This window comes from Anopheles marshallii, chromosome 3 (assembly GCF_943734725.1).
Source record: "Anopheles marshallii chromosome 3, idAnoMarsDA_429_01, whole genome shotgun sequence".
NCBI lineage: Eukaryota > Metazoa > Arthropoda > Insecta > Diptera > Culicidae > Anopheles > Anopheles marshallii.
In genome coordinates, this window is record NC_071327.1 from 83600648 (window position 1) to 83627661 (window position 27014).

Here is a 27014-nt window from a genome sequence, read left to right on the forward strand (position 1 = left end):
GAATAAAAATATTATCAAAATTGTTTGTAGCCTAAACACGATTGCGAAGAACAAACGTTTGAATACATTCCGTTTGGTGAAATAATTTACACACGATCGATTCGGGTTTCGGCAGTTTAGGCTCGCGGAAGTTGTTTGTGACCGCACCATAGCATAAGGAAGTGAGCAGTTTTTTATCCATCCGAGCGACATCCTTTCCATTGGTAGCACAGGAATGGCAATGCAACAACATGAAAACGAAGAAAAGATTAACGTGCGTGATCGACTGGTGGATAACGTGCTGGATCTAAGCTTGATGAACATTTCCAAAGTACCGGTGCAAGAAATCGTAAGTATCGCTAGAGTAAACAAGAGATAGTAAACCTGCTTCTACATCTTTATCGAACTGATTCGCTGCACCGGCTTATTCTTCACGTCGATTCTAGAAACCACTCCGACGTGCTACTGTTTTGGATCTATCCAGCAATCGCATCTCTATCATCGAGGCAAGTAAAGCCAAACTATGTTGGCAACCTAACCTACCTAAATGTGCCACTCTGTATTGTAGAGTAATTTTACCGACCTCACACAACTGACTCAGATAGATCTGTCGAAGAATCGCATTACGTCGATCTGTGATGATTTCGGTCTGCTGACCAACTTACGGCGTTTAGATTTGTACAAGAACCAAATTACAAAGCTACCGCTTACGCTCGGTCGCCTGCGGAATCTCAAGTATCTCGATCTGAAGGAAAATCCACTAAACCCCGTCTTTAAAAAGTTCATCGGATCATGCAGCGACACCAACGATTGCCTAGCGGCAGCGACGCGTGCCGTGGAATTTATGAAGCTGATCGAACGTCGTGTCGTGGAAGATCGTGCCAAGGAGCGAAAACTGCGCGGAACGAAGCAGCACTTGCAGGAGGAGCAGTTGAAAGAGGACATGAAAATTACTACCGAAGAGGAGAAGCCGACCGACGAACAAAAGTCTGAAAAATCCAAACGTAGACGTCGGCAAATTCCCCATGGTGACGCCAGCAGCGGTGATGATCCGAAATCTAAGCCTAAATCAGGAAAGAAAGCTAATCGAGCGGATGATGGCGAAACCATGACGTCAGGTTTTCGACATTCATTCCTATTTTGGCTGGGTATGTTGGTGGTACTGGCGGTTTCGTTTTTGCTGTGCGCGAAATATTACGATATGCTGCCCCGGCACGCTCCTGAAACCATTCTCGAAGAGTATATTAAGTAACATCACCGGTGTCCTTCTAAATATTGTGCATTAAAAATAAACAGTAAGCATTCTCCATGAACGGCTGCTCGTTATTAAATAGTTGATGTGTCTAATATGATGAAAACATGTTGTATTATAAAGCGTAGACGCGGTTGTCCAAAGCATATAATGATAATCAAATGTGGGGGGGGGGGGAGGTATAGGCCAAAATGGCACAAAAAAGAATATAACAAAATTAATATTAAACAAACTAGTTCTCTAGTTCGGCGTTTTGCAATATGTCAAAAATTTTCCCCCTGGCGATGATTTGTTTCGTTACCGGCAACTGGTTCAATGTTGTGGCCACAAACAAACCAAACATTTTTAAATTGGGCTGCAAATTATCCGAACCTACATCGGAATTGCACCGCTCTGTTCGCAGATTAAAGTTGTTTGCTTTATTTAGCAAACATGAGTCCTGCGGCGTTTGACAGTGTTCATCAACAGCACATATTGTATATGCGTACTGCTTGTCATCCACAGCGTTTCTACGGAGCCGTTTCGGTGGTACTGGAGGTACTGGCGTTTGCGGAAAGTCCTGATTTGTCATCGTTTCTAAAATTTCCCTCTTGGTCGTCTCGCTGATAGCTTCGTCACTATTTGCAGTGATCCGAAGAGTGTTTTCAGCACCCAAAACATATCCGCCACATATTCGCCGCATACGCTCCAACAGTTCTGGTAGATTGTTCCGCACAAATTCCATTTCTTGCATCTTAGTTCGATCCATATCGCTAGGATTGTTATTTTCTAAAAACCTTGCGTATGCTTCGAGTCGCTTCAAAAAAGTTTGCTGGTAGTCAGCCACTGTACCAAGAAGATAGAAAATGAAGTAAATTGGCGGCTGCATTCAGTCCCAAAACAACCACAATTTACCACTCTTTCTGGTTTCTTTGGACGCCTTCTTCCAACAGTTTTGCATTTCTTCATCACCAATGTCTTCCCCAACTGTGTACAAATATTTGTATCGCTTCACAGATTCTATGAACTTGGTCATTTTGAATAATGTTCCTTCAGTACGTACCACCGACAAATCAACTTTACTGTGTAACGTACAAATTGGATTTGCGGGTAAATAAATAAAAGGGTATGACAAAATTCAACTATTTGACGGCTGCGTTTTCACCGTCCTCCATCTTTCGAAACCGATGTTCGATACCCAAGTTACAAAAGTTGCATTCTTTTAGAGGCGCGTGTTTATTGTACACACGAAATTCACAATATTGCAAATTTCCAAAACGTTCAAAAAATTTTAATAAAACATTACCTACTCATATGGATTGGGGGCCATCACGACAAAAAATAAAATAAAACGGCAAGGAGCTGTCATTTTCGAACATCGGTTTTTTCGAAATCTCTCTATCTCTCTCGCACAAAGCGTATGTCGGGTAGTACCTGTAGCCTTTTTTTCGGCATCTTGCCGACCAACTTGTTCAACGCGTGTGAAAATACCGTACAAAATCTTTGCGGCATCTGGGTGTAAACATTCTGACCTAGCGCTACAGTGCTGTGGTGAAACGCAAGCGTGTGCCTTTGGCTAGTTGGCAGTGTAAAACGGTGCAAGAAACTCGAGCAAATTGATGTATTCAGAGTTTCCGTGCGAGTGTTTCTATCTAACGGAAGGCGCATCACTTACCTCGACCAACATTCGATACAGGTAAGAGCAGTAACCTTTTCCCAAAAAAAAGCCCAAAGCCCAAAGAACATCATCTGAAGTGTGCATAGCTAATAGCGATTCGAGACGATAAGGGCGTTTCGGGACATGCAAAAGCTGAGATCATAAAGTACCGGTTACCTACCTCTGCGTACGTGTGTGTGTGCACTCGCCACGTGGTTGTCTGCCGGTACCGGTTTTGTAGAAAAGACAGGCAAACCATACGAGCGGTAGAAAGAGGAGACAAGTTAGAAAAGGATAAACGGCACCAGAGCGATAGAGAAGAAAAGCGGGCATTTGAGTGAGAGTGTGAGTGAAAAATTCTAAGGAGAGAAATAGGTGCTGACAAAATGAGACAGTAGAAAAAAGGGAAGAAAATGCGTAAAACATGCGGTGCAAACATCTTCTGTTCTTGGCTACTTTTGAATGGAACTTTACACACTCGCTAGCTTATCAAGCATGCTTCGTTATCATCGATTACCTTGAAACGAGGGAATTTCTGGAATTATGCCGGAACTTGCTTCCTGTGTCTAAATTACAACTTGATGTAATGGTGTGCTACGTCCGGCCGGCTACACGCACCGATGATAAAAATAGTTTCTATGCCTACTGGATCCCGGTTGTTTGCATGTTCTTTCGGAAGATCTTCTGCCTCGCCCATAGCCAGGTGTAAATTTTGCCTAATGCGTGTCGCCCACCATGGTGTGTGATTATTAGCACGATCAAACCATTCTCCAGCCTCCTTAACCAAACACGGTTGCTACGGGTTCAAGGGATATAATTTTTAAGGCTTCCATTTCATTGAAGCCGCCGCGGTTACGCGAAAAGTCGGATCGTGGAAATGAACTTCTTTCAATCGTTCGATGCCGCCTGCAAGTATCGTTTCGTTTGGGACGCATTGTGCTGGGAGCATAACACCAAACACCGAATCCACCAAACGGGTCGATACTAAGTAGAGTGTGTACAGTCCGAATGGAGCCTATGTTCGTTGTTTCGCCCTCCGCGGATCACCATCCAACACAGGAAAGTCGCGTGGGTGGTGAATTTCCCCAGACGCGTTTATGTCCTATGCCAGAAGCCGCCCTACGGACGTATGTACTGGACACGGTATGACGCAATCGAACAGGAGGTGCGTGGAAACGATGACGGAAGGAGGAAAAGGAAACAAAGCAATCCCTAGACTGCGTCACACGCGCACTTTTCGTCGGAACTACGTGAGCACTTTTCAATTGGAGCTCGATGGTCGATGGTCGTTCTGGATGAAAAGCCAACTAGTGTACCATGACGTCGTTTGATTGCAACATATTTCGTTCAACATCTTAGTTCACTATGATACGAGAACTAACAGTTAGTACATATCGAGACACGATAGCGTGAAGATTGCTGTCGATCAATACAAATTCCCGTCTATTTCGCTGCTCAGGATGATGGGCAATGGCAATGCAGAACGGCACCACATTGTGTGGATATTGCTAAAAGTTTGGAAACCGTTATCGGAATGAATCAGTTACGAAATGGAATGTAGCCAATTTTCCACCAAATCTTGCCGGGAAGCTGGCATGTTTGAAGATGGTGAAAACCGCTACTCAATCGGGATCGGAACTTCTTTGCAGCGTTCGTTTCAGTTGAACACACTGCTATCATTTGATTCGCGTTACGCCGATGAAGCTTGCGTGTGCCTTCTGCATGATGTTTTCTTACTGTAGCCGCAACTTCTGCAATCACCAGCAAGAACAGAGCGGCAAAACAAACCACAGAGGAAATGCGAAACTGAAAGCATTTTGGGGTACCGCCGGAAAGCTGGCATGGCTCGCTGGCTATGAATCATGAATCATCGCGCCGTTGGTAGTAAATGTACAGTTTCACTTACCGACGCGTAGAGACGTGAAATTATCAGCGCTCCGTTTTCGGGGTGAAATGGGTGCAGCTTGTTCCAAGGGTACACACAGCTGCGATCTATACGATGGATCTACATTTAGAATGATCTTTGCCACGCTTGCCAGCACGCTCGAGCCCATCCATCGCCCTCATTTCCTTGCCTGCTTCGTCGGATTTATGTCTTGCGACGAACCAGTCGGAACATTCCTCGCACCAGCCGTAAACGCACGTGCGTCGGCTAATGGTTATGCTCGATCGGAGCAGATTCCTCCTGTGACAGTAGTGTGTTTTGTACTGTTTCCCCATTGCCAAAAAGATACCGCACGTTGTACATCCGAAAGTGACCGAGTTTTGGGTTTGCTTGTACGCTGCTACGCGAGTGATTTATTTTTGGCTCGACCTCGCGCGCTGCAATCGCATCGAAAAACGCATCTCTTCTTGTTTAAACAACTGTAGGGGATGGGGATGATGAGTGCGTTTAAAAATTCACTCTTTATTCGGGCTTAATACGAACAACGATCTTTAAATTATCGGTTTATCGTTACCATGCACTCATTTGTGCTGACAAATCATCCCCAATTCTTGGCAACTTTCAAAGGGAGGTTTCCCTTTCGTTGAATGACCGACGTTTGCAAGGTATTCGGTACAAACGGCGGTAAATTAGCCTGATGCAATGATGATTCAGTGTTGGCGAAGAAAATGCAGCATGCTCAACATCATAACTCGGTTCAAAAGAGCAGGAAAACTACACTGTAGAGTAGAATAGAGGACCCTGAATAGCAAGAGAGCGCTAGTCCGTTAAAATGTTGGTAGTACATATGTGGGGAAAGAGAGCACGAGCAGGACAGAGAGAAACATGCAGTTTCTAATACGCTTTTGCTCGCGATTTTCCTTGGAACGGAGCATACGAAGAGCACGCATTTCGGTCTAGGGGTGGATGTCTAGCCATGGAGAGTAGTCAGCAATACCTGTACCCAATATTCTATGCTTGCTATGATCGCAGTAACCAATTCCCAAAGGAAAAAAAAAAGAAAATTTCAGGGTTCTCTCATTCTTGGGGTAGAATGTTCTGTTCTCACTGCATGAAGTTCACATTCATCGTTCGGCGCGGCACCGGGCCGGGAGTTTCGCACCGCGTCAGTTCAAGTGAAAGGAAAGGAACTCCACTTCTTTCGGCCGCAGTGAAAGAGATTCGTGATTTCTGCTATTGCTGAGGTTCAAGGTTTGTGTGCGATTTTTTGTGAGTGTATAAAACACTAACTCGGTCACGTTAAAAACCTGTCTTCAGTCGAGGTGCGATCAGACCGTTAGAGGAATAGGAACACGAACGAACCACAGCAATCGATCTTTCTGTGCCTTCGTCTGTTTGAGCGGCTGAGAGCGGCGGTCTGTTTATCTTCGACTCAACAAGATCGCAGTGAGGTAAGCAAGTGAAACTCTGGAATGTTTTACATCGAGCAGGCGATGGAGGTGATGAAGAAGGTTTATCCCTTTGGGGATGCCCGTTGGGAGGTTACAGTTTCCAACGTGCCGGAGTTCGTCTTACAATAGGACAGATTGTTGACGGCTCCAGCTGCACGAGGCGTTCAAATTTGTGGAATCAATTATCGGCCATAGCACAGCAGAGGACGGGCCCCATCGCTGGGGGTTGATCAATAGGCAACAGAAATGCGTTTGTGTAAAACGTGTACCAGCAGCGAATAATAATGTCTTGGTGACAACTGCTTTGCATTGTTTGCACAGCGTTTTATGTTCGTCTCGTGACAAATGGAAACAAACACTTTGCCACCCATCACACCCATTTTCCCATGCCTCCGTAGTTTTTAAACGAGGAAGGAAAGATTTTTATCTCACAAAACGGTAACAAAAAACAATTCATTGTATTGCATTAAAACGATTGTTAAGCAAACCATCTGCTCGCAATGGTAAAGGCCTTCCGTCCATTACAAAGGAACGGGTGCGCTCTACTTCCTAGGCGTGACCTTTCTCCCATTTTATTCATTGTGTGCCTCAGTGATTTCGCGCCAAGTTAACCATTCCGTCCGGTTCGGTGAGCTAAACTGTATTTAACGAGCGCCGTGACTTCGTGCCCAAACAACCCATCTGCATCCCATATCGATCTGGTCACGCGGACGGCGACAGCACCATTTCGCGCCAGAAATCGCACCATCGGCTATCCTGTCGCCATAGCAACTAGCCGTCGATCGAAAACGACATCCAACATCGTTAGCATTACACAGTGGGATAGTGCAGTGGACAGTAACAGCCAACTGTGTGCACTCCTTTCTCAGTTATGTTTTTTTTAGACGACGTCGTTTGGAGTTCACGAGGCGACTGCATATCCCAATGATGCATGTGTCCCCTCCGGTGCCTTATTAGCGTGCCCCGACTGCTTAGAATCGATAGTTAATATTTTGCATTGCAAAGTGGAAGAATCGGCTTATTTGTTTAGCGACTTGTCTGCGGTCCGTAATCTTCAGTTCTCCCCCCTCCCCGTCAATAGTGGGATAGTTCCCCCTTTCAATAGCGGGGATTACTCAAGAGCAAACAAATCGCACACGCATACAGGACGCGCTGAAATGTTGATTTTGAGCTCACGCTGTTGCCCTTGCTCTTTTGCTGCCAATCAATAGCACGTAGCCAATCAGCGTGGGCTGCACTTTATTTTGGAATTAGATGACGACACACCATTCCCGGCTGTCCTACGTAATGTCGATGACGTTGCACAACGTTGTGGAGAACGGAGCGGATAAAGTGTGAAGCAAAATGTGCACCTAATGTCTCAAGTCATCGCTGATTGCGTGGAGATGGCGATAAGACATACGATAAGGTCTAGGTCTTTTGATAGAAACAAGGCTTCGACCTTACCGCAGCGAGGTGGTCGTTGTGGCGTTTGCTCAAGATAACGTATACGCGAACATATTTTGATCGCGTCGTCATATAAATGCTACTGCTCCGGGTTGGTTCGATGCAAAGCATTACAGCACTACAGAAAACCGTCTGCCTAAAATCGTACATAGTAATAGTAGACGCTCTGAAATTAGCTCAAACTAATCGTGTTGCATCATTCGGAAGACACCACGCGGTAAGCAGCCCTTCGAGTGCGCCAAAAACTACTCGTTAGAGTAGCAAAACCATTCGCCGCACAATAGCCAAAAGGACTGTTGGTGTGTGTGTGTGTGTGTGTGTTGGTGGTATCGATCAATGAAATAGCGAGAGCGAGAGAGGCATCGAGTAGCGAAAAGCGCTTTGAAATGTGTTGGCGTGTCAGCAAACGCTCGCTACAGCGATAGGAAGAGCGCAAAACCACACGTATACCATTTGGGGTGGCGAGTAGTGCAGTATTGGTAGTAGTAATAAGTAGTAACAGTATTCGAAGCGCGACAGTCTAGCACGGCATCGGCATCAGTTAAGGCTTTCAGTTATCGCTTGTCAGCTGCCGATCGAAGCAGTCTCGTTAGAAGTGGGTCACAGCAGCACCAAGTGAAAAGCGGCACCAATTTCACCTCCAAATCCCGGTAGGCGGCGCACTGCTCGCAACAGCAGCCTTTGATTGAAAGCTGAGGGCAGCATCAACAATTAAGAATTAAGTTTATTTCGCTTTGGGGGATGTGTGTTTGTTCTGAGTGGAAGGATTATAGGAAGCGCGAGTGCGTTTTATTGGTGAAAGCTAAGTGTTCTTGTGATGGTGGCAATAGTCAGCACTTTGGTTAGAACTTTCATCGGTCTAGTGGAGTGGTGTGAAGCTTGTTGGAGTGGACGTACCAGCGGAAAGGCATTAGTGCTCCACGACGACGCATTAGCAACGAAGCACGTGGCTTTGAAATCTAATATTCTTCATCACTTTCCCGTCTGCTCCACCGTGCCTGTGCTCGCACCGACGGTTTTCGCTTCTAAATCCGGTTGTGCAGTTTTGTTTGCACGACGGTGCACGTTCCGTCTCATTGCGTTTTGTTCCTGCACAGGAAATATGTGCTCAATTATACTGACGCATCAGGTTACATACCACCACAGCACACAGCCTAATGCCTTTAATACAAGCCGATGTTGGACAAACCATCGAGCTCCGGATTTGGTAACTAGCAAATGAAGCTTCCAACCAATCAACCCCTAGAAGGTTGCCGTAACATCTCTCCCATACTACGCCGTATAGTGGACGGTCCCTAATAAGACTTAGGGACCTTATCTGATTGTTCACGAGAAGGTGTCGCTTGCAGACCGTTATCAAGTAACAAATTAGGTAGAATTTTGGGTACATTGCGCGTTATTACAATTATGACTGCGGATAGCTGATAACGTTGGTTGTAATGATTCTCCACACTCCAAATAACAACATAATTGATCGGTGAATGAAGCCGTTTGGATGGATGAGAATTAATACGTTCCACAGAAAATCCTTCCGAGTGATATGCTAATTGTCGGAATAATGTAAAAGAAACCTTTAAGGCGTAGAATGAAGGTGCGAAACGTACTGTATGTGAAATGCCGACACCATTTACACCATGCTCGACAATTTTAACGTCCGGCAAGAGAGCCTTTTTCGTATGCTTCCCATTCTACCCATTCTACCCATGATGTTCCGGTCGGCCTTGGCACAGAAACCGTCTTCTGGCCGATTGTGCAGACCCACTGATTCTCGGCCTATTTTCTCCATCCCAGCACAGCCCAGTGCGGGTTGCGAAACTTGTTGCCGCATCTGGTCGCCATCTGTGTTTACCAAGAGGCTCTTCTGCAGAAAGGGTAGAACATCGTCGGTCGATGCCTGCGGGAAACAGACTTCGAGAGCGGGTTTGCCTGTTATAACCAGTTTCTCAGAAATCAACGGTTCTGGTGTCCTTATGCGTGGCTCTTCCCTACATCGTGGACTAACTCTCCACGCGTCTGAAAGTTTAATTCCGTCAGCACACATTTGGCTTTGGTGAACCCTCGGAGTATCAAGCTTTCCCGGTATGGTTGATAATTTTTGCTACGTTGGGCAAAATACATTTAGGTTTTTGGCCGTTATAAGGCTCTCCCATGTGCTAACCGGGTGATGCGAGCGTTCCACGATTGTTTTAGGTTTCGACATCGGTGGAAAATTTGTGCGCGCTATGCTTATTTACTGGAGGACCGCAGCGCCATCGTAGGTCTGGCAATCGGGCATTGGACTGGTGCGGTGTCGGAATCGTGTTTCTTGCGCGTGTTGCAGCGTTCCAGTGATTTCCCAACACATAACTGCACGGGGTTTTGTCGGATATGCCGAGTATTGCATCAGACACCCTGCTGGATTTGAGTAGATCACGTGGCTGCTTATCAAGCCTGGCTTAAATCGACAAATAATAATAATAATTTGGAGCTTAACAATGATCATCTAAACGTTGTCCACGAATCGGATGACCTTCCGGAGAATGAGTTATCTAATGTGCGGTTGTGCTACGTAGTCAAGCATTCGAACAAGCCTGAGCACTGTTAGATCGATGTGGAAGAGAAGCATGTCACATTGGCCGTATCGTTAGTTTATGTTTCCTTTTTTTTAGAAAACCAAGGAAAAATGCATAACGATCATCATTCGTCTATTACTACCGGACGGACGGAGCCACTCGTAAATACTGCCCTATTCAATGAAGCTCCGTTCTATGAACGAATGTCTAACGTCAAACATTCCATGGGCATTTTGTGTTTTTGCTTCGTTATATGTGCAAAATAAGCAACTTGTTTGACATTTACAGCAAAACAGAATGTCTAAATGACCGCTTAAAAATAAAAAGGGAACAAGCGCTGGTGTCGCAAGCTTTCACAACTTGTGTCGATTTACAGTGGACGTAAAGCGTAAAAATCAACAAGCTCCCACACTCGTGTTTGCAAAACACATAAGATTAAAAAAGTAATCAACAATTCGCCGTAGACCATGGGCGGCTATTGTGCCGCTTTCCAAAGTCCGCAGAATACAAACGAAAATAAATAGCAGGTGGCGCTTGTCCCAGCCGAGAATGGTTGATTAAAGTAAAGTCGCAACGTGATCGGTATGCCACACCAGTTACAGCTCCCGGAAGTATGTTGGTCAGTTTTGGGTGGTGAAGCGATGTTTTCAAAACTACATCGTGCAAAATGAACTGTTGAACTGTGAAGTGTGTCCATAACTGCCACGTTGCTAGGAGAACCGATAAGCTTGGGAGTGTGGCTCGGGTTTGATCAGTCAGCTGAGTGGCGAGTGATTGGCAACAAAAAATCTGTCCCACTTGAATACAGCCAACCGGAAGTATAGATAGTGTCGATTAAAAAAAAACCACTGCAAATCAATGCAATCTTTTCACGTACGGCCAAAAACATGATAACAATGTACGAAGACAACACGCTAAGTATCCGACCGTTAGTGAAGCTTGTCATCTTTGTGTGTCCGGACGGACAGAATTGCATATTCAGACCAGCAAAAGATAAGATACGGTGCTATCAGGAATTCGCTAGTGAACTAGATTGACAACCGCAAGCTTTCGGGAAAATCGGTATCGGGACGCTATAGTAATTGGATTCTAGGTCCCTCAGCAAGTTGGTCTGAAGTTGCGCACCTATTCGCGATGCCTGTGCCTTCATCTCTGTGGATTGGAGCTCTAGTGCGCCCTCGTCGAGCGATAAGAAATGTAACTGGGTGCAGAGACAGCAAAATATTTTCCTTCACACATATTGCCACTACAAACAGTCAGAGTGTTTTTGTAGAGGCCGCATTATTTTGCCGATTCCACGAGCAGTGAGACGACCATTATCGATTACCGTCCCAATGTTTGTGACCGCCTGGGTCGGTACGTTGTTCAACAAACCGTGGCTTATCAGCTGCACGCGATCGCACCAAAGCTCTGACCTCCAACACGACAGCCGATTGAACCTTTAACATTCGATTTAGGCTTCCAGATCGATAACTACTATGCCGGTTCCCGAAACGTATTCTCCTAAAAAACACCAAGCGTGAAAAATTTCCATCCGGGGTTTGTGTTCGTTTTCACTTTCATTCACCTTCTGTGGGTAGGACTGCTTCCTTACCCATCCGCTGGTTAAGTAGCATTAAAAATAGAACCATTTTGACAATCAACAATTACAACAAAACCATTCCTCCTCTGCCAAACTGGCCGAGTCCGGGGTGTCGTCCATCCTGGTTTGGGCGATTCGGGCTGGTGCTGACGTCAATGGCGGCCCTGGCGGCACGGAAAACCATTTCAAGGTCCGGACGCAAAAAAAGAAAAACCCCATCGAACATGATTGACGAATTTTGTTGCGAACGTCGTCACTGAATGCTTATCTGGGCTGTGTTCGATATGCGCCGGGATGTGTCAACCAACCATCTTGCCACCCGGACCGCACTTGAACCACTACCTAGCCTAATCACAAGTGCTCGAGTCATTGTACTATGGCAGGAGAAGTTCGCAAGCTGTTGCCAGAGTCAAAAATAATCCTACATACATTCCACAGAGCTTCACGAAATAGACCGGAACATGTATGTCCACATCTGTTTGCACCTGAAATGAAAAATTGTGAAGGTGTGTCCCTTGTTTAAAAATAGTAACAAATGATTCGTTGTCGTGCATTTGCGTAGAACCCAGAATATTTACGCAAGTACGATTCATTGTACTGCACCTAGCTGCAGTGCATTTTGTTCGTTACAGACTACATCGTCAGAATGTCGGTCGCTATCGAAAAGAAATGCTTCGCCGAAACGATTTCCAAACTTTGTTAGGCCAAATCGATTTGGCCGTGATTGTATCGCTGCGTGCCGCCGTAACAAGGGGTATAAATATTCATCACGCTATCAGCGACCAGCAATTGGAGCCCGCGTGAAGTTTGATGGGTTGTTTCGGGTGGGACAAGGCCATATCAAGCAAAAGACGAGCCTCCACGACGGTTTCTTGTGTTTGTTTTGGGAATTAGATATCTAACCTCGCTTCTTTGTGCTCAATTTTTCTTCCCCTACTTGCGCGCGATCGTACTTAAATTGATCAGTAATCATTCTACACCCGCCTTAGCGGTTGCCGACGGTTGGCATAATTTTGTCCAATTGATGTGGCGCGCTCAGCATCCGATCGAACGCGGCAACATCCAATTATTGCTTACTTTCCAATTACACCATAACTATGACCCCTTCCTGCACCCGGCTGTGAAAGTGCCCGGTAGATAGACGACAATCTGATCCCAAGGGCTGTGTCGTTAGCCAAGCGTAAAGGCGTTCTAGTTATTAAAGGCGATCGATTAAAAGCTGACAATAAAAAGGGGACCACAGAAAAAGTGTTACCATTTATTTGACATCAATTGATGGTTGGCGCAGCAGTTAGCACAATGGAAAAGCGTGCATTTAATTGCATAAAACTAGGAGCTAAACTTGGGTTAGATTGTTGTGGCTTTCAAAACCCCCTTACGAGTATTATTAATGTTGTTTCTTCCGTTTTTTATTCTATTTGCAGCACTAATCCAACACTTCACAAACACAACACAACAGTTATACCAAACCCTGGGATTTACAACCAACCACAGTGCAAACAGAGACGTCAAAATGGTGAACGTAAGTGTCCGTGCATCGAGAGATTCTCTTCCTAAAGCAAGCTTAGAGCACTAACCTAATCTCCCCCTTCCTTCACTGCTTCTCGACGCAGGAATACACGGGACCGCCACCGCAGGAAATGGAAACATTCCTGCCGCAGGATGGGAAGAACGGAGCTACTGTGTAAGTTGAACAACCGAGTGGATATAATAGTAACAATAATCGTCCATCGTGAGGACCTCCAGCAAACACTGTTTGATGAGTGATAGCTCGCGCACTTCAAGTGGGGAATTTGGTCAAGAGTGCAATCATTGCTAACCCAAACACTGGCGTTCTCGTGCAGCGTGTAGCGCAAAATGTCTAAAATACCGAAGATAACCAACACGCGCAACAGGTGTCCGTATGCATGCTGTGTGCCGTTGTTTGGTTGGAACGAATACAGCCTTTAGTGCCTCGCGAAAGAATATCCAGAGCGGAATGGGAAAAGGTTTCCTTTAATATTTTACAATCATGCAACGACAATATATTTAGCGCTTTTTGTGCGATACATTGAGTTCCTGCGGGAATTTAGAGGATTGTGTAAACCACTTTCACTGCAGGGTAGTATAAATCAACTAAATTTATGACGCACTTCTTTATCACAATCGAGCTGGGCTTTTATTTTTGAATAAATAATTTTTGGGCCCGGGGCCCTCCTTCCCGGTTTAGTGGGGGCGAAGGAAGATTAAGGTTGTGCAACTGGATTTTTAACTTTGTTGCAAAATCGGTTCGATTCATCTGTCGCTTACCACACGCCCAAAGAACGATCGTTCATTAAAACACCGAAAGCACCATAAGCAATTTGCTACTGGTAGGTCACCGGTACCCTGTTGCTGAGCGCCGTAAATGGTCTAATGAGAATTAATTGCAGGAATCCTGATCGATGTTTTTTTTTTGTGGTGGTGGTGGTTGGCCGGACACTTTTCGATGCACCCTTGATAGCAGACTGTACAGGAACCGAACTGACAGTTTTGCGTTTTCCAATTCGCTGCGGGAAGTTTCGCCCGTTTCTTCATAATCCTCTGAACCGTGCACACACCTCTCGAGGGCGTTTAGTGATTTTACATGCATTTTTGTGTCCACGAAATCGAGTTTTTTTTAATGTTATCGTCTGGCATTTTGGCATGAAGAAAAGAAGACGGACCCGAAAAAGAACAGAAAAATAAATCTCCTCGAAACGGACATACCAATGCGCTCTGACCCGGGATCCTTATTGCGGTTGACCGAGGTACCTTCTGGGTACTGCTTTGCGTTACCAATTCGGTGCCATTGCGATTGGACGAGAGTGGTGAACCACCACTCTCGCCTGGCACAAGAAAAGCTCCATTCGCCTCATCATGATTTCAACTTCCCTTCGAGACCCCCTCGGTTGTCTTCTTGGATTTCTGGCCGCTTTGCTGCATTTTCTTGTGGGTAATTTTCGTGCCCGTACCGCTCCTGTGCATGTGAAGGAAAAATTCGATAATGAACAAATCGATATTTCGAACCGGATATCGACTGGGGAGTGGAGCGCGCGGGAGTGGTGGGATGTGGTTGGGTGCATGCACGCACATGCACTTTTGGTGAGCGATGATGGGAAAAGAGGGTGTGCAGAAGGAATAACTCATCATCTTCTGCACTGTTATTGGTGGATCGCAGCTGAGGAAACTTTGGCGGAGGTATTCTGGTGGAATAAATTAATTCCCGACCTGAAATCAACCTTTAATACTTGCGGGAGACTGAAAATCGAAAAAGGAAACTGCGAATACCGTGCGCAAAGAGATATTTCGGTGCGGTGACTTGCAGTGATGGTAACTAACCTTCTGCAACTTCTATTCAATATCTCATACGTTATGGATGATCAGAAATCTGCTTACAGACAGTAAAATGTCATTCGAAACAATCGATTTTAACGAGACACAGAAAACGAACCTTCCCGTAGCTGTATAGCTCTAGCCACTCGTACAAGTGCCTGATCCATTCGTTCCAGAAACTTGCATTAATTATTTCTATTTTTGAGGTTTGTTTTTCCATTAGCTCTGAATTTGATTTTCACGCGTTCGCGCTATTGGAACGATCAATTGTAATAGCATGCATTACGTGTACCGCGCACAAAAGCGATGCATCGATGCATCAAGAACCTTGCAAAACAAACTCATCAGAAATACATGCTAACTAATACGGGCGGGGTAAACGATGCACTGGCCACCACTGCTTTGCATACGCAAAAAGAAAAGCCTACTAGTGCCCCACTCTCCGCCTTTTTGCGCTGACATACCTTGCTCCTGCTGGGTAGAGTAATTCGCCTGGAGACAGAGGCGTTTCCATCGCGTCGACAGTAAGAAAGCAAGTAGCGTATTTGCGACCGAGGAAAATGTAACCACCAATGTAGGGAAGGTGTGTGCTAGTGTAGCGGAGGTATGCAGCAATCGATGCGATGTGTGTCGCTTGAAGTGGAGGGCGATTGTTTTCTGCTTGCTTGTGTGGCTTGGACCACGCTGCGTTAAAGTCCCCAATGTGTGGCCCGTCATATTTTGCTGCAATTTCCTGGCAAAGGAAGGGTTTGCATTGTTCGTATTTGAGGCCATCCGTTCGGGTGGGTTGAAAGTTTTTAACTGTGCATCGTGGAAAAATGCATCGGAAGGACAAAACGGTGTGCAGGGAGGCGCAACGTACTCGGTAGTTAATAACAGCTCCGAAGAGGTAAACCAGTGCGTACACCGATAGTTAACACAGAAATGTTCGAAAAACATCACTGGCACATGTTCGTCTCTGTCATTCCCTGTGGTTTCGAGATGCGTTGCGTTCCTGCGAGCCGTAGCCGAAAATTATCCTCCCGACATTCGTCTTCTACCTTCGTTTTGATGCTCCGCTGCAGTCTGCAGTGAAAACTTACAAAAAGAAGCAACAGAGCAGAGGCAGAAAAATGTTATCTTACCATGTACCAGTGTATGGAGACAACATGCCCACAACGCAACCTCCCTAAGGTCCAGCACTGGCCACTGGATGGTAAGCAGCAGCGGGGAATAGTAGAAGGGAGAATGGTTTAATTTTCGCTGAAGCAACGAAACGTCTTGTCGCGGACGACCAACAGAGCCCACGATCAGGACCAAAAGCCTTTGCTGTGGTCAGTACGCTAACGGTCGTTCGCCGAGAAGGAGGCCTTTGAGTTATCCCACCAAAACCACCAAGACCTCCGTCGGTTGGGGTTCGTTGAAGCCTAGTGGAAAGTTTGGTTTATTTAAAAAGTGTCCATTAATTTGGGGGAAACGCTCACATCCGTTTAGTGTTTTGTATGTACTTTAAAGCCAGTAGTGACACGCGCATCCAAGGTTTTAAAAACAAAATTGTGCCGTGCCGCGTATAGCGCAAAGAAAGATTCAGTGCAATTGGAACATAATTCCATCCCCTACGCCAGGGTTCTGAAGCAAACCGCATTAAGATGGCGTCATCAAATAACAATAATAATAACAATGAGGAGAAAATGGACATGGATATAAGGTGAATATCGATGAGCTCTGGGGGGGGGTGAAGAATTGCAAATGGCGGAAAAATGCCTCATTTCCCTTTGGGTAATTTGGCTGATGCAACAATGCAACAAGATGTGTCTCGAAGCGCTTCTAATTGGCAAACTCCGATGGACTTTAGGCTCGATCACATACTAACCGATCACTATCTGGCTTAGCGATGCTTATTTCAAATAAATTACGGTTTGTCTTTTCCCTCTCTTAAGGTACAAGTTTACACCCGCCAAATCGGATGTCGAGGCAAATGGGACAATGCAGTTTGATCCGTTTAAGGAACGGAAACTGGAACACCCAACAACGTGAGTATTGGAGATTTGCTGTTTGTCTTGTGGCCTTGCATGTGATAACCGGATTTCCGTTTCTTCGATCGTACAGTGATGGCGAAACATTAACTCATCTGCTGAAGGCCTCGCTCGGCACGGGTATCCTGGCGATGCCGGTCGCGTTCAGCTATGCTGGTCTGGTGGGAGGTATCCTGGCTACCGTGGTCACTGCCTTTATCTGCACGCACTGCGCCTACGTACTGGTGAAGTGCGGGCACACACTGTACCGTCGCACCCATCGAACGGCGATGAGCTTCTCCGAGATTGCCGAGGTCGCGTTCGAGAATGGACCGGAATGGGGCCGCCGGTTTGGCATGCCTACGTCTTACTGCATCCGATACGGATTGTTCATAACGTACTTCGGCACCTGTGCCGTCTATACCGTCATCATTGCAACCAACTTCCAGCAAGTGATCGAGCATTACTACGGTAGCCCGTTGAATCTGCGCGTCATGATTGCGCTGCTGCTGGTACCGCTGATCCTGCTGTCATGGGTACCGAATCTGAAGTACCTCGCACCGGTCTCCATGGTCGCTAACGTGTTTATGGGCGTTGGATTGGGCATTACGTTCTACTATCTCGTCACCGATATGCCAGCGGTCGAATCGCGTCCACTGTTCCTGCCCATCATGCAATGGCCCGCATTCTTCGCCATTGTCATCTTTGCCATGGAGGCTATCGGTGTGGTGATGCCGCTGGAAAATCAGATGAAAACGCCACAGAACTTTATCGGTATTTGCGGTGTGCTAAACCAGGGTATGGCTGGTGTGACGCTGATCTACATCCTGCTCGGTTTCCTCGGTTACGTTAAGTATGGCGATGCGGCGGAAGGAAGCATTACGCTCAATTTGCCAATCGATGAAATGTGAGTTTCAATACCTTCTGTATGCGAATTGATGGAGATTAACAAGTGAATTGCCTTCATATTTCTTTCAGTCCCGCCCAAGCAGTAAAGATCCTGATTGCCTTGGCCGTGTACTGCACGTTTGGACTGCAGTTCTACGTGTGTCTTGATATTGGCTGGATTGCCATCAAGGATCGCTTCACCAAGCGACCGCGGCTGGTTGAGTACGTTATGCGCACTATCCTCGTCACTGCTGCCGTCCTGCTAGCCGTCGCTGTCCCGACCATCAGTCCGTTCATTGGTCTCATCGGTGCATTCTGCTTCTCGATCCTGGGTTTGCTGATCCCAATTGTCATCGAGATGGTCACGTACTGGGAGGAAGGGTTCGGACCCGGTAACTGGATCGTGTGGAAGAACGTAGTCGTCTTCGTTTTTGGTATCATTGCGCTCGTGTTTGGTTCCAAGAACGCCATCGAGGAAATTCTTGCCCTGTACGCTTAGGTCCTTAGCAGCGCACCTTAGCCAGTGGAGCAGTCAATGGGAATTGGCTCCTCAAACACCATCAAGCAATTACACCGACGAACACCTAACTAGACGGATTTGCTGACTGAGAAACAAACTGCCTTTCGTTTGCTTTTCTACAGCTACAGTTTTCTATCTGTTTTGCTATTTAGATTTTTGATTTATTGCACGGCTTTTGTGCATATGCGCCAAGCGCAATCTTACGTTGGATGGGTCGTCTGCTTCATCCAGATAAGTGTGTGTGAATAAGCGGAGAAAAATAACGTGTGCCCACAGTCGCTTTGAAAATGGCGAACGTGGTCTGGAGTTCACTTACAACGGGAAAAGGGAATGCAAAATATCCGGAAAGAGAAGCTGTTTGTTAGGCTGGAACCATCCTTAATACACAAACACAAGTGCCTCAAGTATAGTGGAGCAACAATTGATATTGCGTAGTAGTGTAGCAGCGGACAGAAAAACAGACACGCATTGTAACGCAACGCAACAAGCAACATTGTTTTTTTTATCTGCCATGTGGCCATTGTTGTTGACTAGGTGCTAGCGATCCTGGTGTCTGGTGTACGTGTTTTTTCCTTAAGTTTTTTTTTGGAAAAATGGAAGTTAACAAAACAACATTTTGGACACGTTGTTTAGCTTTTGAAGCGTTGAATCGCCCGTTCTCAGGGATGATGAGTGAGCATTTCATACAGTTATACAAAACCGCGGAAAACAAAACAAAAACTACGCTACGTTCAGCTAACGAATGGTGCCACACAAGTGGATGATGCGCAAACGTTTGACTGTCCAAATTGTAACGTTTTGTTTTGTTTTTTCTTTCGCTGCCAGCCGTGTGTTGCTTTATCAACAAGTTTTTGTTGTTTTTCTGGGTTCGTGCGTAATGTAAGGCCTCCACAAATCAGTTTCCCAGCGATTACGATTACCGATACAAGCACCGCTCACCATAAACAACACGCAGTTATTGCTGATTTGACTTATCAAGTGTTGATCTCGTGCTACGAGGTTTACTAACCATCCCCTAGCATACACGGACGTGTTAATGGTTCTTTTTATAAAAGAACCATTTTCCACGGTGCTGATGCTCATTCGAATCCATCAAAGCAAAAATGGAAAAGGTCATCCTTAAAAGACTTGATCCATAATTAACAACGGACTGTAGCGTAGCCACTACCAACTATCCTCCTAATTTCGAAACCTTAACGGATTACCCAGACCCAAAAAAACCCACCAGCTTTCTCGCTTTGGCAGGTTTGATTGTTAGGCAGAACGAGAATGCATGTCGATTTTTCCATTCGGGTTATCCGTTATAAACCCGTCATAATAAGAGGGGTATGTATGGATCTTTGGGACAATCATTCGGCAAATGCGCGCAATTCATTATAACGTTAAACATGGCAAGCGCCATGCCGATCCCCATGAACTTTCCAATCTAGTCACGCCGGATCTCTCGGACTGGGGACAGACGATTGATCGTACTTATCGCCGTGCACCTTTTTCAAACGACAGATAAAAATAGTGCAAGATAACAATGAAACTATCTTCAATCGTCTGCCATCGCGGCAGGATAATGGTAATGGTAATCAGTCGACGTGTCGTGAACGGAAAGGCACCTAAAAACGGCATGGCGTTTAGTATGTTAATGCGCTTTCCACAAAGCATTCTTGCACCTTTTTGTTTAAACGAAAAAGGAAACCCTACCATATAACGCTCAAAATCGGTAACTTTTGCATAATGTTATACTTGATCGTTCCCAGACGTAGTACTTCATTCATATAACTTTGTTTGTTAGTTTGTTTGTTTGCTCCCATTCCTATAATTAATCACGTTTTCTCATTGGCCCGCATTAGATTAAGTAAATATTGGAAATATAAGTATGAACATTTCGGTGCCAGAGCTGAACGGCACGTTAAGATTTACATTGACTGTAAGAAAGCGTATGAATGATGAAAAAAAGAAACAAATAAGGAAAAAATCAATATGATAAATAAATACACCAGTAAGATTATATGAGTTTGGCCTTCTAGGCCACGGTGCCGGGAACTTCTTTCTGAGAAATGATTACTAAAATGTGTATCCTGTACGTATGCCTGTAAATTCATTTCATTGCAATAGGCTGTTATTCGATGAAATACGGGATAGGCTCCGTTTCATGTTCATTACACAGCATATATTTCACCTTTTCGCTTATTTAGATATAAACATTTTCAAAACAAAAGCCAAGCTTTCAAACTGAAATTTTCGAAAAAATAATCTACTGGAAATCTACGTCCCTCTCTCGAAGATTATTTTGCACATTTCCCTGAACATTTTTTTTTTCCTTGAACGCGCAAATTTTGATTGTAACAAAGATAAATGTCAAAAGTGTTAATGGTGGAGTTAATCCTGGAACCGCTTCATGGACGGTATAACATCCCCCCGTTCAAAATCTCGTAGATCTTCCAAATTGTCCGAGTCTTGTTCGACCGCTTCCAGCTTCTGGTGCTTAAAGCGAAGCTCAAAAACTTGCGTTATGGCTTCACGGAAGCAGAGGAAGTTGTAATCGATCACACCTTGCCGAGAGAAACTCTCCTCCCGGATAATGCACACCAAGGCCAAGAATTTGTTCACCTCCCTCAGGTACAGCACCGTACTGTTGTTCATTTTTATAATGCTCGAGCTTTGGTTGTCGAACGCAGGCACATCCGGATTGTCCCGAGAGCTGTAATTGAAAAGGGAAAGCTCAGTTTGACTGCGTAAGTGCTGCTGTAAGTGGAATCTTGTTGTGCTTCAACTTACCCATAGATGCAGGAAAGATCAATCACCACATCGATCATGTCGCAACACAGCTCGTAGCTTTGCATGTCGACCGGAGTCGCATCGGTTGCGATGTAGATTTTCGATACCACATCAAACAGGAACGCTTTTTCAATGCCGGAATTGTGGATAAACAGATTCAACAGATTCTCAAGTGCAGCTAGCTGAGGTATCAACTTTTGCACCACTTTCGAAAACGCTTCAAAGATTGAATGATCGTAGATGGACGTTAGATGAAAGTTTAAATGGACACCTTCGAGTCCTGCATCAATCAAGTCGTCCGTTGCTCTCGAGTGTATATCCCTTTGGGATTCCATCTTAAAATCGTCACTCACACCGTCCACCTTGTGAATGAATACCTCGAACTTGATGCGCGGGTTGACCTTGTGCGCCTTGGTGACGGTCTGGTTCAGCTTGGTCAATGCCTCGACGTAATCGTCCTGAGCATCGATTACGAACACCAGTGCGCCACAGCCACCGAATATCATGTCCGAATCGAAGGTCGGATCGAAGAAATCAATTTGCCCCGGAAAGTCCCAAATCTGAAACTGCACGAAGCTGTTGTTGTTGATGTCATCCTTCACAATTTTATTCGTCGACTCGAGGAAGAGTGTCTCGTTGGGGGACATCTTGTGGAAGACCACCTTCTGGATGGAGCTTTTGCCGGAACGTCGTAACCCCATCAGTAGAATGCGAGGCTTATCATCTGACACCCGATTCCCGTCATTCTCATGCTCAAAGTCCCCGTACCCGAAGTCCTTCGGAAACGATCCCACCTGTTCTTCCTCATCCTGGTAACTCTGCAAGTGAACGGGGAAATGAGCACAATTAATAGCGCATATGGACCATAATGGTGCAAGACTTACCATTTTCTATTGTTTGCTAAACTAATCTCGCTTTTTATTATTTACACAACAACCTAAATGCTCAACACCAATTACGTCGTGGATCTGCACGATCCTATCTGAAGTCCCACTTTTACTTCTCTCTTTGGCACTTTAGATCCGCAGAATTTGGAACATAGCTAGGCTAGTTATCAGATAAAATAAAGTTTGGTGAGGACCAACATCGAGGTTTGTTGGGACCGGTTGGTTTCTGACCGGGATTATACAAAAAAATTAATCTTTTCTTTTATTCTTATCACTGTGTTTTGATTTTGTTGCACCTGTCAAATTTGTTCTCACCATCTGGTGACCGTTTACGAGGTTGGCTTCAAAACTCGTCACCACTTGTCGGAAAGTGCCTCCGATGTCGGAAGAATTGTTTTGATTGATCTCTGTTGTTGTTGTTCGAGAAGTAAAACCACGTGGAAACCAAGCCGCTCTATTGTTTTCACCTGTAACCCGTGCAGATACCATGGAAAAGTACGCTGTCCCGAACAAACTCCCGTCGGAAGAGATCAGCGTGTTGACTCATCGTAAAGGGCGCCTAAAGCAGTTGGCCAAGCGTTCGGAGCAGGCACCGCTACCTAAGAAGAAGCAAACCTCCTTCCGGAAGGTGACCACTGTCGTAGCCCACGCTCTCGCTGCCCAACGCGATGCCAAGCGCATTAAACGCAACTTTCTGAGGAGAGGCGTTCTGCCGAAGAACGAGGTGAAGTACAATCGTAATCAGTTGGTCCTGGTGTTTCGACATCGTGGCATTAAGGTCGTACCCAACAAGGATGTGATGAAGACGCTAGTGCGACTTGGGCTGCAGTTCCAGCGTTCTGCCACATTTCATCGTTTGACGCCCGAGATAGCCGCTCAACTGAAGATTGTGGAGCCGTTTATCATCTGGGGCTATCCGAACATCAGCGTAGTTAAGGAGCTACTCTTCAAGTATGTCCGCTTGCGCTGTGATCAAACCGGTGCCGAATCGAAGAAGCCCGTACCGCTAACGTCAAACAAACAGGTCGAAGACTTGTTCGGTTCGCTGGGCATGCTGTGCGTAGAAGATCTGGTACACGAAATAATGAACGTTGGGCCGCACTTTGAAGCAATCCGGGAAAAGCTGCGTAGCTTCCTGCTGAAGGATCCCGCCGGTGGATGGAAGAACCCCAAAAAGAAGGGAAAGCTTCGATCCATTGGTGGTGAAGCTGGCTTCCGCGGCGAAGACATTAACCTGTTATTCCGGCGAATTCTTTAAGCAATCGTGTAGAATTGCACCTAATCTTTACGCATACATACAAGTAAACAAAATTCCACACACCAGAAATACAAGCGCTAATGGACATAAACTAATAGATTGTGGCTAGAATTTCGTTATTCAAACCCAGTACCGTTTGCAGTTTCCGATTTAACATCCGATGGAAATAATGCTCAATTCAATTACGCCTGTGCAGATAGCGTGTCCGAACAAACAATCGCACGCTTTGTACGACGGGGTTTCCAGTTGACACAATCTAATTTCCCATCATGGCTGAGGTTATCGTTTTTTTCTTGCATCATTGTTCTTTGGGATGTTTTTTTTGTGGGTAAAATTCCTAATATATAAGCAACAAACCAAACCAACGAAGCCCAATATTGCTACGAAACCATCGAAAACAACGAATTGCTCTTTCAACATGTTTAATCGAAAGGTTGTGGTAGTCGTTGCGGTTATATCAATCCTACTATCATGTATCGTAGCTGCTCCTCAAGTAGGGTAAGTAAAAGGAGAATGGCACAAACGCGCGGTGTGATTATAAAATTTACAAACATGTAACAATTTTTATGCAGAGAAGAAACAATCCGCTTCGAAAATCCTGGGAACAGTAACGCACCTGCACCGATGGATCCAAGTAACGATGGTGCCGATATGGTTCAGGAACAAATCCCCAAGGACCAGGAATTACCTACCGATATACATCTTTAAACTTTATGCAATTCTTTTACATATTACTACCTTATTGCTGGACTTTTTTCTCATGAAGCCAATCAACAGGTAATAAAAATCTTGTGTAAATGTTGCAAAACGTAATTAATAAAATCCTCATTCATTCAAATTCCCGTACTGATGACATTGAATTCCTGTGCTGGGCCGTCAGTTTGACAATCGGCATTTGACAGCCGCGTTTGAACCAGTGTACACGCGCCTTACGTCGTGTATGTGAGTGTGTATTTTTCCCATTTCCTACGAAAATCAGATGGCTTAATGCAGTGCATGCATTTCTCATCTTTTCCGAACCGAGTCGAAAGTGAAGCCCAAGGTTTTCCGCGTGCGAAATTGTTCTGAACATCGCGATTTTCGAGACTTCGGGATAGTTGTGAAATCGATAGGAAACATTACGCGACGGAACGAACAGTATTTGTGATGTGCAGGTCCAGTTAGTTGCAAAAGATCCGAAAGAGCACGACGAATAGTGAGTGAAGTTGGCATCGTTCTAGAAGCATACATTTCCTTTAACTCCCGGTTGGATTTTCTCTCGTCCCAGGAACATTTCGCTGGTAAGTAATTACATCCAGCTTATACTTTACACAAAACAATTTAGAAATTTCTAGAAGTCTATCTAATGGGGGAAATCAATAGTCTGGCTCGTTAAGACATCGTTTGAAGAGCGAACAAATTGCGTTCAACGCGTGAGACATCCCCGGCTCAAGCTTTTTTCGCAAGCTGAGCTACTGAGATGGAAGAAAATGGGACGAATTTCGGCATATTCATGTAACCGATCAATCCGATTATCGATCGTTTCCGGTAGCTAGCTGATGCGAGAAATTGAGTTGTAAACAAAGAACGAACCCGCGATTAAGCATGCAGCAGCTGTTTTAGCCACTCTGCGCGTCTTTTTGCCTTGTTCGCTCAGTTGTGCGGTAGTGGGGAGCATCGTTGATGTAGTATTGGTGCCACCGACCGCGGTCGATTTCCCCTTGAACGTGTGACGCCAGGCAAACGCATCACGCCATAACATCGTACGAGCGGCCTGTTCCCATGCGTAAAGAGTTGTCGTTGACAAAAAAAAGCTCATGCATCGCGAGACCGGTTGAAGGCTCCATCGCACCACATCGTACGACCATCGTATGACTTCTGGAGAAATGCTTCATCCTTTGTCAACCTGGCACCTTGAAAGCCAGAAATTTTAGGGTGTGTCGGAGAAAAATCTACGTCGGTTGAACCTCGGTGGTCTTCAGAACACGTGAATCGATAAAAATGGTTTACTTCCTCGCTTTTCCTCGCCGAAGGTCATCGATCTGTCCCGTAAAGTACACTTCCTTAGCAGAAACGGTCCTTGCGCATCACGACTCTCTACGCCGGTGATTTCAAAACGGAGTTCAGCGAACTACTTCGGGTTGGTCTGCAGCAGTGGTGCACGGCCGTGAATTGGACCGCGGGTGGAAAGCATTTGAATTGCTGATTCAACCGGCAATCGGCCAAAATGGGCGATAAACGTGCTTTTGCAGCTTGATGATGGTTCACCACTTCTTCAACGATAAAGATCTAAATGATGCGCAGAAATGTTGGGATAAAAAAAAACAATAAGGGTGATTTTTGTCTGAATTTAACACGCTTGTAGGAAGAGAGATTTTATTGACTGCGAACGAATCTGCCACCAATACATGGTTATCACAATTAACCCACGCTCGACTCTTGAGGGGCCTTGAAAAGTAAACCACTTGAATGAATGTATTGTTGAACATAAACTTTTCGTTTATTGCACTTCCTGTTTTGTTGCAAGGGCGACTACACACGACGAAGAAGAAGAAGAAGAAGTGTATCAAACGAAACGAAACCCCGTGCACCGCATGATGCATACAACAATTGCGATATAACAAAGATTTTTCTCCTACCAATGCGTAATGGTTGCGTGTGGAAATGCAGGAAATATCATGTCTTAGCCTGTCTGCATGCACGCATGCATCGTATGCAACGAAGAGTGGACAGGCAGCAGACGTTAATAACACAGCCCCAAGCATATTATCCGTCTGGTCCACGATGACTCAGAGGGAAAACCGTGAACAGGGCAAATAAAGGAACGAAAGAATAAAATGAGTTCTGCGGGTTTCTTCAGTTCAGCACAGTTGCTCCCGAAAAGTTCTCTCTATGGTATTCTAAATTTTACCTTCAACAATGAGTTCCAATGATTGTTCAGCTGTTAAACATTCCGATTCTCACGAATTGGGTGCGTGCTTTGCGGCTGAAAACACATGCAGCACGTGACGCATTCGCTGTGGCTGATTAGAAGAAAATGTGTTTGGTCTTATCAGTCAACAAGAATGCCATAACACGAGAGACCTCTACACCCGTGCTAGGCAATGCCCCAGCGGAACGATGGCTTGGGTAGCTTTCTAGAATGTCAATGAACGCCATATCACGGCCACATCACGGTATCATCACGGTGGAGTAATATTATTCGTGCACGATCTTCGAAGTGTCGTGCACAACTGGAGCTAGAACCGGTTTCAACGAACCTTCCTTGCGCTTGGAGAATCTCTTCCTTTACATAAATTACAATTCGTTGCTGTTTGGATTCAGACCAGATTGTCCATGATTTGCTCTTCATTGGTAGCCTCATGTGGCGCATGATCTTAAGCAGGAAGTCGTGAATGCGCGATCCTAAATCCCACACGTTACTCCCGTTTGACGTCATCAGCCGTATTGGTTGATTATTACGCTTGCAATATTGCAAATAATCGTACATCCATCCTAGTCCGATTCCGAACGATCCTTCTCTGAAGGTCAGCAAAAGGGATCAACCGGTCTGAGATTAGATTAGGGCGCCATTACATACTCTCTTCCTTCTTCGAAACT

The 27014-nt window shown here is 45.4% G+C and overlaps 4 protein-coding genes across 4 annotated transcripts; 3 read left to right on the forward strand and 1 right to left on the reverse strand.

Moving 5' to 3' along the window:
* Positions 1-214: 214 nt before the first annotated feature.
* Positions 215-1231, forward strand: LOC128716259 (leucine-rich repeat-containing protein 59). Its single transcript, XM_053811180.1, has 3 exons — positions 215-328; positions 426-485; positions 548-1231. Exons 1-3 carry the CDS (start codon positions 215-217, stop codon positions 1229-1231), a joined length of 858 nt encoding a protein of 285 aa, XP_053667155.1.
* A 12065-nt stretch (positions 1232-13296) lies between these two features.
* Positions 13297-18497, forward strand: LOC128711930 (proton-coupled amino acid transporter-like protein pathetic). Its single transcript, XM_053806821.1, has 5 exons — positions 13297-13305; positions 13397-13467; positions 17036-17128; positions 17205-18017; positions 18089-18497. The coding sequence occupies exons 1-5, from the start codon at positions 13297-13299 to the stop codon at positions 18495-18497; spliced, it is 1395 nt and encodes a 464-aa protein (XP_053662796.1).
* Positions 18498-20891: 2394 nt separating this feature from the next.
* Positions 20892-22666, reverse strand: LOC128713283 (ras-related GTP-binding protein C). The gene is made up of 3 exons (XM_053808142.1): positions 22652-22666; positions 21291-22108; positions 20892-21213 (listed from the first exon to the last, which is right to left on the reverse strand). The coding sequence occupies exons 1-3, from the start codon at positions 22664-22666 to the stop codon at positions 20892-20894; spliced, it is 1155 nt and encodes a 384-aa protein (XP_053664117.1).
* On the forward strand, positions 22665-23435 carry LOC128714933 (uncharacterized). Its single transcript, XM_053809815.1, has one exon. It carries the CDS (start codon positions 22665-22667, stop codon positions 23433-23435), a length of 771 nt encoding a protein of 256 aa, XP_053665790.1.
* The last annotated feature ends 3579 nt before the right edge of the window (positions 23436-27014 follow it).